Here is a 14646-nt window from a genome sequence, read left to right as displayed (position 1 = left end):
TCCGCGAGGCCTCGTTGCCAGAAGTGTCTGTCAGCTGAGGTAGGTTCGTCGGTGTTCTCCTCGCTTGATATATATCAACCAACGCGATGCGAAATGGCCGATTGCCTCTGCACTACGCACGAGAAGTATATACGCCGCGTCCCGCTCCAAACATAGCAGCCGACTCCTGAACGCCGCAACCCCCAGCGTCTACACGACGACTGCAGTTGGCCAGCTTACCAAGCGAAATAGCGCTTACATGTTCCACCACACTTGCGACGCTATGCGGATTTGCAAGGCCCGGAAGCTGAAATCAAGTCGCACATATCGTACAGACCTGCACGGCGGCGACTCTTCCAAAAAAAGGAAAGCGTTGTTCAAGCCTGTCATGAACGGAACTATTATAAGCGTGCGCGTACGCATCACCACAATGGCCCGATAACAGCTAGGCCAGGAGCATGTAAAGCGCTCTAGCTTGGTCCGCAAATGTCGCACTGCACACACACCGCCCACAAGAGCTCGTGAACCGAAGGAAGTGGACCGGCCATCAGACCAACCGAAAGAGCGCATCCTGTGCTGTACCTCTGGTCCGTACCTGTCCGCACTGTTCAGCAATATGTCCTGCACAAGGCAAAGCCTGCTGCGTGGAAAGCCGGATCACTTTGCCCGTGTTTGTCGACCTGCACGCCGACCGGAATGCGCGCGCCAACCTCCAGTTTTCAAAGCAGCTGATGACAAACACGAGACGTGCATGCATGCTGCACACACGGTCCCAAGTTTTGGCACCACGGATGCGGTCATCGACTCTGGGACCACTGTCAGTTACACTACAGGTGAGCACATTTATAATGCGCTCTTGAAAAAGTCCAGGCTTCAGGCCTCGATGCATCCCATATTATTCCCATATCATTGGGTCATCACAGCCATTTGCTGACAGATTCTCTTTGGAGTTATGCCATTTGCCAGCACTGCCAAACAGTGATGCATGAAGTCCTTGAGACTGCTGCTAGTCATCTAATCACTGAGGCCACCTGAACTTTTGAGCAAGCACCCGGAGCTGGGAATCGGCAAACTCTTAAGGCATGCTAGTACACTTGCACTGCAATCCTGCTCTACTCCCAGTAGCACAGAAGGCCTATTGGATACCATTTCACTTGCTCTGCTACCTGCCGACACCAGTGAAACATTTAGTGAGTGGACCCACTCTATACAGGTTTAGTAGTTTTGGTCCCAAAGTCATCGGGCCCAAGCTAAGTATACATCTGGGTTGACATGGGGAAAGCCAGAGGGAGCGACATTCCACTCCTGCCCTGAGTGACATGGTTGCTGAACTGACATTTTGTGCAGCTTTTTTCTTTGAAAGCTGATCACTGGCAGCTTGAACTTCATCAAGCATTCTGTGTCATCACCGCATTCACAATGCCATCAGCACAGTTTAGATACAAAGGATTTTTCTTTAAAATATGCTCTGCTCTGAGGTGTTTCAATCAGTCCCTTTGTGTTTTGACAAATAGTGGCCATATTTTTTTGTAACGTGCAGCCTGACGGAGCGCAGATCGTGGCTTTGACAGAAACTCCTGCAGCACTGTCCTGTGATAATTGCCTGTTTTCCTGACATGTGCAGAATGACTTGAGTAGTGATGATGAGCCATGAGCATGTCCATCTTTTCAGAGACTGACTGAACAAATTGCTCTGGTCCCTCTGGTGTCCTGTTTGCGGGTGATAGTGAAGAATGCATAGTTGGTGGTAATTGTGCATTGTAGCGCCCTTGCCTTGTATGCTCAGCGGTGCAAGCATAGAAAGTCTTTTGCTCTTTCGGTTTGGAGATTGCATGTTGCTGCTCACCAAAAGTGTTGCTTTATTGAGAGCACTCTCCTTCTTTTTATTCTGCTTTCTTTCGGAAGAGATGTACATAACTGGCACTCATTATCACTTTCAGCCAATGCTGTGCATGTGCGTAACTTCACCTGTAATGTCGGTGGCTATCATGAGACAGTGTGGTAGATATCATGTTGGCCGTGCACTCCATGTCCCATGTTGCACTGGCTGCACAGCGCATGTTGAAGAAGGCATGTGTTGCGATTTTCTATGCACTAAGCCTTCAGTTTTCACGATTGCTTAACAGATGATAACCTTGAAGCAGTATTGAACCACTGTATTGTTGGTCACAAGAAACGCTTGCCATGCAAAAAATATCATCTCGCAAGGTTTACCTAAGCTTGCAATATGAGCAGAGGAATTACCTGTGCAATATTTAGGTTTTGCCGCTTATTTTCCATTTTACATCCACCTGCTCCTCTGGGAGCATTGCCCTGGCCCCCCCGTCATGCCTAGTGTCGCAACAGCCTGGCTCCCACTTCTACACCTTGAGCCGCAGCATCAGTTAGTATGAGAGCTTACCCCCCTTTGCTGGCTGCAGTATTGTCATGATGAGTTGAATAGAGCAGCTTTGAAAAAGGAAGACCTTTAGGCTCCATTTTTGAGCGTTACGAACTGCTGCCGTGTAGCTTTTGGCTGACATTCGTGGCAGTGCAGTCTGCCTTTTAATGTGATAACTTAATTACCAGGTTCAAGAGGAGGGGGTTTGGGCCTTTTTAATGATCGACACTGGCACCTGCTAAATGGTGCCCCTTTTTGTATTGTTTACTTTGTCAGCAGTATCTCCTATCTGAGTAGTTGTAGTTAGTGGTGGATCATGCATGCATTTCTGCTACGCACTGCAGTCTACCTGCGTTATGCCGATGCGTTATGTGAGCTTGTTTTAATCCTTCCTCTGTTTCTATGTTTTTTTCAGGAGCAAGAATGCCTTCCATTGGTTGCAATATGTCATGCAGCTGCAGATGCCGGTATCGGCTGTGCTTCTATGGTCAACTTTGCACGTGGTCTGAATGGTAAGACTGCTGTCATGGCAGAGCAGCTATCTTCTAGGTCGATAATTTCATGGAAAGCAGGAAGGGGCACCTGTGTTCTTTAGTGGAGCTCTGCCTGCTGAAAAACTTGCTCCCATATTCATTTCATATCTCATTTTTATTACTTTTGACATTGGTTGGTGAAGCAAACAGCTTCTCCTGTAAGTTTCCTTTGACAGCACGTGGAATTCATTACCCATACCTGCACCCAACAAGCGCATTGTGAACAGTGAGTTTTCATTTCTCAAGTAACGTGCTGGTGGGCAGTCAAACTGGTCGTATCATTGGAATGGATTGGCTCGCTAGTATAAGTTGTCAGTACATAGCATGCTGCCTTCCACCTTGTACAGAACTGCTGTGGTCATTAGCGGAGAAAGCTACTTATTCTGCATTTCGTATGCAGCATGCAATTGAGCCAAAGCTAAGGCATTTCTCTACGCTGGCTGCATCCCTGCCCGAAAAGTAGTTCATCATATGTCCATAGTAAAGACAAACATCTTCTTTTGCGCCAAAGCTCAAGCGTTGTGAATGGCATTGCCCTGAACTTCGTTTGACCCTCTCGCCGTGTTTTCGTCCTGCCCTTCCCTGGGAGCTTGAGAATTAAGAGCACCATGTAGCAGAGCGATACGCAGCTGGCATGTCTACTTGCTCTACCCCCTAAAAGTAGTTCACCATCAGTGTAAATCGAGCTCAAGAAACCCAACAACATAACCCATGGTCAAGCAAGCACTTCTAAAAGAAGATTTGCCACCATTCCATATATTCATGCCATATCCTACAGCCAAGTGAGCTAACGGGCCGGCGGAACGGTTTTATTTTCTGTGCCAAAACGTCTGGGATTGATATGTGGATAGGTGAATGGAGATGAAAAAACAAGCAGGTTTGGGGAAAGAAACATGGCTGGAAGCGTGTCAGCTGTCTGAAGAAAAAAGCGTATTTCGTTTCTCTGTTGTGTGGTGCGAGATACGTTGGACAAATGGGGAGATGTTTAAGTGACAGGTTGTATGAGCATCGGTACAAGACTGAAAATCAGCTTTTGGGCCACATAAGTGCTCACTGTAAGGCTCATGAGTGTGCACCAGACTTTGACAAGACCGATGCTCTGGAGAGGGCTCAAGGTCAAATACTTGAAGCGCTTGAGATCAAAAAGTATGACGAGTCGTGACAGCGATCCCTCGGTGTTTTTATCGGTGACTGAGCTCTCATACCTTTGGTGTGATGCATAAACAAAAAAATGGTATTGCATTGTGTTTTTTTTTTTCCGTGCTGTGCATGACTGCACTGATTGTCTGGATGTTTATAACTTGGGCCGCAGTTAGCTTTTTTTTTTCGCATAGAATAAATATCAGTTGTTACTGCGCCTGCATGTGTGTCTCGTGTCTTCTGCATCTGCCGTCTTGTTTTTTTTTTTGGTGCCTTTAGTAACACAGCGTATTGGACTTAACATGTGGGCATTAGTTACCCTCGTGTGTATGAGGGATATTCAGTTGCCGATAGGAGTGCGGCAGCTATGTACGTCATGCTTGCTTTGTAATTGCTTTCTTGTCTAGCAGCAGAAGAGTTTCTCTGGGCTTGCAGTCTGAGAGTTACTGATGTAGCTCACCTAACAGTGAAAATTCTGGTCACCTTAGAAATAGTGTCGACTCCCGCTATCTTTGAATGCTACAAATAAATTGTACTTCAAGAATGTAATTCTTATGGTGTGTAACCACATGAGCCCTTGACGAATTAGAGAAAGATCACAGAATCAAAACTGCTCGGTGCTCTGTTTCGACGACCTTTTGTTATTTTATCACTGCTATGGTGAGTACTGTGTACCTCCTTGATGTGAATCAGGGATATAGTGGCTCAAGTGCTCGGAAAAAGCACAAATGACCCTGAGAGCTTGTGCTTGGTTGGCTTGCACATCTTGGAAATTTCGCTTGATTGGGGCACAGTGACTGGAATTATTGAGGCGCATATACTGTTGTACACCTTTTGTTTTCATGCGATTTTCTGGCTTATCCAAGCTCTGTTTTCAGTAAAAACAACATATTTTTCCAATTTAGTGTAAGTTTAGCCCTTTGAGAGTTGCTGCTGTACATGTATGGCAGTGCAGGTGTTTCTCACATGGCCAGTGCTGTTCATTTATGGTGGTGCTGGTGTGTTAGAAGTTTCATGCCATACCAAAAGTAGGCGCTTGAGGGGAGGTGGCTCCATCTCTTGAGACTTACAAAAATAATTTTTGTGCCTCTGTCTTGCGGGAGAAACAAGTATTAATTTTTGCTTTGTTCATCACATCACATCTGGTGCTAGCCCAGCTCTGGTTTTGTCATGTACGGTGTCTGCTTTTGTGGAGGTGCACAAGAGCTGATTTTTATTTTGATTGGCGCTTTGCTTAGTTTATTACTGGCACTCATGTGGTGTTATAGCTCTCCGCTTTTACTCAGTTTACTTTAAGGTGTTCAGCTGTGTGTCATTGTTTCATTATAGCCACGCACACCATCTACGCTTCTGGCAGTGACAGTAATGGTTTCCAACTTGAAGTACTTACCAAGTAGCGAGTCTTAGTCGGAAGATGGCAGGTCATCTTCAGATGAGGAACTACACGCAGCAGTGCGTTCCTGACTCTGAGGCTAACGCACCTGTAACATCGCGAAAGCACAGGTGCAGTGAATGGGGCTTAAATACCGTTCATCCTAACTTTTTTTTAATGTTTGTACCTAATTTAGCGATTTCTCTCATTCTGAAGTACCGTATTTACACAATTGTAGGCCGACGTGTTTTCTTTTTTAATTTTAAAATCCGAAGTAGGGGGGTCGACTTATAATCGAGACCAAAGCATGCCACCATAAATAGGGGCGAGACGAATGAGATATCAGGGATGCTACAGCGTGGTTCCATTCTTACTGTGGGGCTCCGTTGCATCCCTCTTGGTGCTGGCCCTGAGCAGCTGCTTTGTTAACGCGCAGAACAGGCATCCCCTTCCTGACGTGCGGCACCCCATGGCGGCTGTCGATAAGCGGCAAACTCGCACCCCCCCGCACTCCCCTCGCGTGGCTGCGGATTGCGGCTACTGATAAGTGGCAGTGCGATAATGCTATCTCATTCTGCTCTTTAAAGACGATGCTCAAGTGTTCTTCGAGTTTTTTTTTTTTTCTTGCTTTCAGTTGCGCACTCGGCGCTCAAGGGAGTGTTGATAGTTGGTGAAAGGGCCACTGTCACAGTCGCTGCGGCACAGCCACTACTGCACCGCCACTCGGGATGGCAATGGTGTCGGTAGCTGATGGAAGAGCCGACACCGCTCACGTGTAGTTTCTCTTTGGCTTTGACACATTTGACGACTGCTGGCCATGCTTTACCAGTTTTGAACGTAGCGCTTTGTCAGTCGTTATTTGTGTTCAGAGTCCGGTAAGCGTCCGGCGCTCATTCATGGCTACATTAAAGGTGGCTGTCATTCCTTACGCTGAAGAAACGAACTGTACACGGGGCTGCAAGTTCGACGCCTCGGAATGGGTGATAAAGGTGTGGTGGCTGCAGGGAGGCAAAATTTTCAGCTGTTCCATGCGATGTCGTGATGTGGCTGTATGCGAAGTGCAGAATTTTGCTGAACGACGACGTGAGAACAGTGTGCTGTGGGACCGCAGCAATGATCACGGCGACAGCGTTAGTGAGGACGATGGTGTAAGTGTGAACTAGTAGTCCATGGAATGTGCCCAGGGGCACGCCCGCACATGGCAGCTGATAGCGGCTGAGGATAAGCGGCGGCGGCCGGATAATGCTGTTGCGTTCCTCTTTTAAAGGGGAATGTTAAGGGACCTCCAATCTTGTTTTTTTTCCTCATATGAGATATGGGGGGGTCGACTTACATTCGAGTCAACTTACAATCGTGTAAATACGGTACTAATAAAAAAACAGACCACAGGGGGCATTTTTTCAAAAAAATTTTACTTTTAAAGGGTTAAGGTTTAACAAGTTCACCAAAAAGCATAAGATATGAACGTACATGAAAATGTGCTTTGCAGAATCAAAAGCCAGCTGCAGCGAAGTTTTTCATCCCGTAAAAGGATTTTTTCTAGTACTACGTCTAGAGAGAGCATTGAAAACAAATGATGGTATGTGTAGTACAAGCGAATGCATCGAAGTCTCCGACGAGAGATTTCACTGCTAGTAGTGCTTTTGCGAAAACTCATTTTGTTGAGAGTAGCCGCAGCTGATGTGAAATTTTGATTATGACCAAACAAGGCAAGGACCGCACCTTAATGCCATGTGAAAAAAATAGTTAGCCGCACAAAACTCACTGTTTGCTGTTCTTTGGAAATGCATGCGGCATGTACACTCCCCGTCAAAAGTGTACAGCCCAGGGGGTTTGCTTGTGAGGCTTGCAGCGTGCCTCGTTATGCATCCTCAGCAATCCAAATCTCTCTAAAGAGGAATTGCTTCGAGTCCTACATGCTCCCAAGGTTTGGACTGCTTGATGTGCTAGGGAGCCATGCTAAACATCTTAGAAGCAGACCCCTCGGTCTGTATAGTTGTGACGGGGACTGTAGATTCATGTATGGCATGCAGTTTCATGCCCCAGACAGCTACACAGCACTTCGGCATCATAATATCATCTAAAATTTCAAGGCACTTTTCCACAGTACCAGAATAGGTTAGCCAAGCCATATTTCAGCCACCAGCCTTTCATTCCAGGCCATTCATAAACCATTCATTCGCGGCAGGCCCGGCTAGATAAGGTTCTCGGCAGTCAACACCTACGTCATGTCGGGTGAATTGCCCAACTGCGCGGTATTCCAACAGGTGCACGCGTCTTCTGTTGTAGACCTTTTTAGTGCGACAAGGGAATGGAAAGAGGTGCTCGTTATGCCATAAATGATGAAAGCAAACTGTCACCGAAACCAAGGAGCATAGGGGATGTCTTTTTTTAATTAATTTTGTAGTTTTTTATTAATGGAGAATAAAAGCAGTAGCAAACACTACCACATGCCGCCGGTGGGATCCGCACCCACGACCTCCCAGTTTCATGTCTGGTGCTCTCCCACTTGAGCTACGGCCACGGCTGTCCAATCTTCTGCTTTCGGAGGTATTTATGCGTAGTGTAATAGAGCCTTGAGTGTGTTCACCAGCGCCACTCTCGTCCATACTGGCGGATGTAGTACGTCCTGTATTACACGCTTTTTAAACTCTTATAATAATAGAGCTCGTTCTCTAAGAAGTCTAGAGCATAGTCACGGTTAGTTTTATTGCATGCCTATTATATTTAAAAGGCATTCCAGCCAAAGTAAAATTTCATTGCAGTTGGCCTTTAAAAGACTATAAGCACCAAATTTTTGCTTCCTTGTTTTCTTCTTTGAAATGACGTGTTGTGACCTTAGTATACATGGATCATACTATGGTGTTCTCCTACGGCTCCTGAATAATTTATAATTGAATTTATTCTTGATGTTGTTTTGGTTTCGGCTTCACGGACCCACCATTGGCTTACGACGTCAAAGCTAGGTTGCTTTGGGTCACGCGAGGCATGAGAAAAAGCTGCAGTATAATCGCTGATACATTGTTTGTTGTGGCTTTGGCTCTTGAAGTAGTCTGACCTAAGTGTTGTAGTGAAGTAAAACTACATATCATCTATTATAATTGCAGCTTTTTTTATGCCTCACATGAACTGAAGCCATCTTTGACGTCACAGCCATTGTTTAGTTGATGAAACAATGAGAGGAAACTCGGTTATAAATTGCGCAGTGGTCGTAGGCTAATACTGTGGGGTGATGCATTTATTCTGACACCTTATGGATCATAACCGAGACGAAAACATGCAACTAAATCTATGTCTCAGTACTTTAAGTGGGGACGTCATGGTGCATGTTGAATGTGACAGAAGAATGGGGTACCAATCAGAGGTGTGAAAAAAAGAAAATAATGCACATCCCCTCCCCTGTTAACCTTACCTGGCATTATCGTCTCCTCCCCACTTGTGGTGCTGGCTGTGCTCCTCCTCACCTGCCTGTGGTACAATCTGTGCTAAGGGGGGCAGGCATGCATTCCCTATTTAGGGAATGTGTGGTCACTGTAAAAGGGTGGAACACCGGAGAGTGCTGTGATAATATAAGGAAAGCATTCATTGCAGTGTTATCTCTTTTCCTTCCTTGCTGGGTAGTGTGGCACTGAGAAATGCCCGCAATCTTTGACATCTTCACTGAGATTTTCAGCTTCATATATGAGCATTTCTTTTGCGTTCTCCTGGACCTTTGGAATGCAGGGAGATTTTTCCTCTTCATCATTGATGTGCTTGTTTCATCTTGTTGGCATCTGTATTAGCATCCCTGTTTAGTGAGGTAGCCTGTACGTCCCTATGAAGAGCAGCATTGCATTCATTCATTCATAGGTGTTTGGAAATGTGCGCTAAGTTTGCATCTTTTCTTGAGCTGGGCTCCATGTTGGCATTGTCTTCGAAGTTAAGGGACTGCTTTTTTTGTGAACTTCCTGGCAATGTCTGCGTGACAGCCTCTTCTGGGTTTGAGAGTTTGCAAAGTTCATTGCCTTGTCCTTGTGGGCTTTGACCATCGCTGTGTCTAGAGTGCAGAGGTCTCACTGTCCTTTCACCTCAGCTATTTTAGGCAATGGGGACTCTTACCCAGAGGCTGCTGACACTTTCCAGGCAAGTGTAGATGCAAGTTCTGTTTGCACAAAATGAGTGCGCTAGCCACGTTTCTTGCAACGGTGCTCTTTCCTCTCCCTCCCTGCACACAGTCTGCTGACGAGTAAGAGATAGTGTTTTTTGTTTGGACAATTTGTAGCAGCAGTTTAAGATGGCCTTCAGTTTTTGTGCAAATGATTTATTAGTTGGGCTGCCGTAGCTATTTGTTACACCAGTTTAATTGCCCCCTTTCCACCGATACCACCCTCTGCTCTTCAGTCTGACAAGTACCTTGATGTGCTGCATTTTTTGCAGTGTGAGCTGTTCTTAGCTCACTCCTCAAAATGTGGTGTCAGCGGTGCCGTCCGCAAAGCCCACGGGTGGGCACCCACTGGTAACAATGCATAATCACCTACGAGCGTAACAGCCAAAATGCAGCCTATCCCGCATATGACGAAGATGCTATAGCTCCCAGGCCCTCACTGTGGTGACCTAGTGGTTACAGCGTTAGGTGTTCTTAGCTCATTTTTGAGTTTTGCGCTCCTGGCATAGGTGTCTGCAAGCACACCTTTGGACACCCACAGGTAGAACTGCGTCTGATTGCCTAAACTTATTGCCTTCGGGTGTGCAGCAGTAAAAATTCACCCCCGACAGATGAGCCCAGCACCTGCTGCACCTCCCAGTACCTCCAGAGTACAAGGCGATGCTCTAACCACCACTAGGCCACTGCTGCAGTGATGAGAAAAATCGCAGGATGGTTACGTGTTGAACTCGAATGATAGCTCGCTGGCTTCTGATTGCAAATAAATGGAAACATGTTAAAGTTATATTAGAGTGGATGCTTTAACCACTGCAGTAGCCGGTAGGTTAGAGCTTCTGCTCTAACCACTGCACTCTGTCTCCATTTCTTTGCGATCACGAGCCAGCTAACGCTGAATCATTTGTGTTACAAACTCCGAACTGTCCTGTGATTTTTCCCTTTTCAATGAAGTCTGACCAACCCTGTTTACTAGTGCTGTTTTCAGCCAGCACTGCCACTTCCCCATTGTGCCAAACTCTCGTACTCGGACCCGCTTTGTTCTGGTAGTGCAGAATTCTGTTGCACTCGTCAAACCATTCCTTTGCTCTGTTTGGTGCAAAACTACATCTGTAGCCCTAAGCAAAACCCTGTTCCTGCTACAAGCACTTTCTACCTCATTAGCATGACCTCAGTCATCTTGGCTATTGTCACGTTTTCGGTAATGCATTTTAGTTCATTTGATTTCCCATGTGCCACCGCACACTGGAACAGTTTTTCTGACTATATATGTTGCTTCTTTATCTGATCATACAAATTCTGCAGCCAGCTGGATTAGTTTCTCATGTGAACAGATCTTTTCCATGGTTTTGAGTCTTGTTGTATTTTAGTGGAGGCGAAATTCGAGGCCGGTGTACTGTGCGATGTCAGTGCACGTTAAAGAACCCCAGGTGGTCGAAATTTCCACAGCTCATCACTATGGCATCCCTCATGGCCTGAGTAGCTTTGGGACGTTAAACCCCATAAACCTTGTTGTATTTTGCTTTTTTTTGCTGCTTTTTGCACTACTTGCTTTTTTTGTTGGGGGTGCGTATTGCTTGCATTCTTTTTTTTTTCTTGGCTGTATTTTTTGAGTTTTGTTTGCATTTTGTTATCGAATTTGCATTTATTATCGAACCTGGAGCCTGTAAGGCATCCTGAATGAATAAGAAATGAAAATGCTTATACAATAGTGGACCACTTCGGTTGAGAGCCTCTTTGCTATTCTGTTTCTCTGCATTGGAGTGTTACCACTGGTCATAAAGATATACCATATTTACTCACATAATTTGTGTGCCCCTAATTTATTATTTGGATTTATATAAAAAAACTTCTTCGTGCATATTTTGCGCCCTCTGCTGAGCAAGCACACCAGCATGCATGTAGGTGTGGCTGCAAAATGTGAGTGAATGGTTCCAAAAATGGTAATTCGTTTTTAAATTGGTTCCGGTAAGAAAAAGTAAATTGTGTGCCATTTACTTGGCTTGCATACGCCTGGAGTCAATTCCTCGTATGAAAGGCTGCAAGAGCAAACTTCCAGTAACCTCTGGAGCGTGCTTTGCCAGCGTTGCGCCAGAATAAAACTACCGAAGCCATTGGCTGTTCTGTTTGCTGCTGCTCAGCCGGGCACTGTGATGAACATGCAAGGGCGCCGTTCCATCACCTTGTATCTCCATTTGCCTTTGACTGCTGACTTTGTGATTGTATCATTCCGCGCTTATTGCTTTGAGCTGCGCTTGCGCCGTCGTGCCATCATGCGGGGAAGTACCACTTTTTCTGTATTTATCTGTCCGGGTTGTAAAAAATTCTGCGCTAACTGCTGGCCTATATTTGGGCTGAGCAACTGACCATAAGGTAGCTTATGGTAGTCTGTGTTTTAGATAAATAGTTAAACATCAGAACTTGCCTGGATTGTCCAGAATCGGCGAGAAACTGCAGTCGGCTGCAGCTGAATTTTTGTTGCGGCGAGTGGAGCAGCCGATTCGAAAGTCTGCTCCATCTGGGGAACAGCGAGACCCACCCCAGCTCCGAGCTGAGACATTAGTTGCCTTGCAGCTCGCCAGGTGGTGCAGGCTGTGAAATCGGTTGCTCCGCTCGCCCCGACGGAGTCGACTCCAGTTTTTTGCTGATTGCGGACAATGCAGGCAAGTTCCGATGTTAAACTATCTAGAAAAAAAATTCAGACTGCCATTGAGCCTTAATAGGCCAGTTTACACAGAAGAATTTTTGTTTTTCAATCTGGACAGGTAAATACGGAACACGCGGTACGTAACCTGGTTCCGAGGCGGCGTGGAGTGAGACGGTCGTATGCATCGAATTTTATTTGGGGTCAACTTTTTTTTTTGGCTAGCAAAGGGTGCGAGTTGCGGGGTCGACTTATGTGCGGCAGTACACAAGTATACATTGTGCGCTATGACCTTTGTAGACATTTTTAGGAAGTGTTCGCGAAATCTCTTCATAATTTGCGCTCCCCCTTTTTTGAAGCTTTAATTTTAGGAGTAAAATCCACAAATTACCAGAGTAAATACGGCAGTTAAATACTAGGGGCTAAGTTTCCCCCGCTGCAGTGGCTCAGTGGTTACAGCGCTCGGCTGCTGACCGAAAGACGCAGGTTCAATCCCGGCCGCGGCGGCTGAATTTCGATGAAGGCGAAATTCTAGAGACCCGTGTGCTGTGCGATGTCAGTGCACGTTAAAGAACCCCAGGTGGTCGAAATTTCCGGAGCCCTTCACTGCGGCGTCTCTCATAGCCTCAGTCGCTTTGGGACGTCAAACCCCAATAAACCAACCAACCAAACCAACTAGGTGCTAAGTTTAAAACTGAGTAGTCTCACAGCTTTCTGTTAGGTTTTGCTACATCTAGCAACGAAGTCTTTGTGTCACCTATCATCCTTTATTTCTTAAATGAATGCTTTTTGATGCGAGCTAGCGAACACAGTAAATATTTCTCAGAAAAATGAACTGGGCAGAACGTCCTCTGCCATTTTATGTGCACAGATATGCCACCGGTAATAGTATACTAAATTTCTTTTCTAAACTTTTAGCATCATGAGCATCATCAAAATAGAAAATTATTCCATGATCCCTAAGGTGTTTATTCGACAAATCCTACCATTTCAGTGTTACACTTTCCAACCAATGCGGCACTTCGTATGAAGCTTTGCACATGTGTGTAAAAGTTGACAGCTGGTGGCTTTCTTGAGGGCTGAATGTGGTATCAAGATAACGAGCAGTGCCTGAAAGCTTGGTTAAGCTCACACTTGCCACAGCCAGTGTTTTGTTGTTCTTTGTCTTCTCAGTTGGTATGCATGCTAGGAAGACAGGAAAGGCAAGCTGCAAAGAGCCAAAACTCTGCAACATAAGCCGTGCTGGGCAAACATCACTTTTATTATGCAAATTCTACTGCAGATTGATGAGAAGTGACCTAGCGTTGAGCATTAATGTCTCAGATTTGTTCAGATGTGATGATAGAATGATGTTTTACATGACGGTTTTGATGCTAGTTTGCAAAATCTGACTTAAATGCTTTGCCCCCTATGTGATTGATTGCTGTGTCAGAACGGCCTGCTAACAATGGATGTGAGCGCAAGTTTTTTGCACCATTCTTGGACATGCTACTATTCTGTCTGGCTTTCTCTCTCATTTGTTTTTTTCTTCTGGATGGCAGCAATTTCTGAACCGCCCGTGCAAATAGTGGAGCGTCGAAGTTGACGAGTATGGCAGCCTCCATTGGCGTTTGCACGTGCCCCGAAATGTGATTAATCTCGTGATTCACTTTTGAATCTTTTTCATAAGCATTTGGTATTGGATAGGCAGATATTTTGTATATTCCAGAGTTCAAAAATTTTTTTTTTCTTTTCAGATAGAACCATGTCTTTGCAAGTTTTGATTATTTGTAATCTGAGACCTTGACTTTGCAAATAAACTTTTGTCGTAAAACTTGAAGCACTTTTAACAAAAATTGTATTATTGAAATGTGTGTTTAATTAGTTTTATTTTTTTATATTGCATTAAATTTTAAATCCGATAGTTCTTAGACCAAGAAAATTTAATAAAAACCCATCGAAAAGGCCATTTTTTGCACGTTGGGCTAAGAATCGCACGTTGGGCTAAGTCACAAGTATGATGGTCAGGATTTTGCAGAGGAGCTTCGTTCCTAACCAGTTACCAGACAGACGTGAAGCCTCCCAAGCTGCACTGAATGGCTGAGGCACCTTATAAAGTGCAGCATTTATTCACATATTTATTCACATTCACATCCAGGCTTTGCATCTCTGCTGGAAGAAGGGGCCTTGCTGAACTCCATCCAAGCGCTCTGCCTTACCTGGTTCCTTAAGAAGAACAGGGGCTGGAAGAAGCTCTGGCTGAGCACATTCTCGAGAGCCATTGCGCTTTCCCTGAAAGAGCACTCCAAGGTGACCCTTTACTAGAAAAATGTAGTTATTCTGTGTATAAGGTGCTGCATGATCTGTGTATGATGGGCCTTGACATTCAGGCATAAAAAATGCTTCATGGCGGGGAAGAGACTTTTTCCTCAATGCAGAATACCATGTTGGCAGTTCTTGCGCACTGCCTAATCAAAGTGC

General features: G+C 45.4%; 1 protein-coding gene across 1 annotated transcript in view; it reads left to right on the top strand.

The window, feature by feature from the left end:
• Window positions 1-14646, top strand: part of LOC149355260 (condensin-2 complex subunit G2-like) — a 126518-nt gene continuing 111872 nt past the window's right edge. The window contains exons 1-3 of the mRNA XM_089583732.1: window positions 1-812; window positions 2775-2871; window positions 14324-14475. Coding sequence (XP_089439858.1) covers window positions 711-812; window positions 2775-2871; window positions 14324-14475 — 351 coding nt within the window. The 5' untranslated portion in view covers window positions 1-710. The remainder of the gene's footprint in view (window positions 813-2774; window positions 2872-14323; window positions 14476-14646) is intronic.

The sequence above is a fragment of the Amblyomma mixtum genome, chromosome 3 (genome assembly GCF_055824585.1).
Source record: "Amblyomma mixtum isolate Tamu chromosome 3, ASM5582458v1, whole genome shotgun sequence".
NCBI lineage: Eukaryota > Metazoa > Arthropoda > Arachnida > Ixodida > Ixodidae > Amblyomma > Amblyomma mixtum.
The sequence above is the reverse complement of the archived record's forward strand: the minus strand, read 5'-3'. Positions and strand labels throughout refer to the sequence as shown.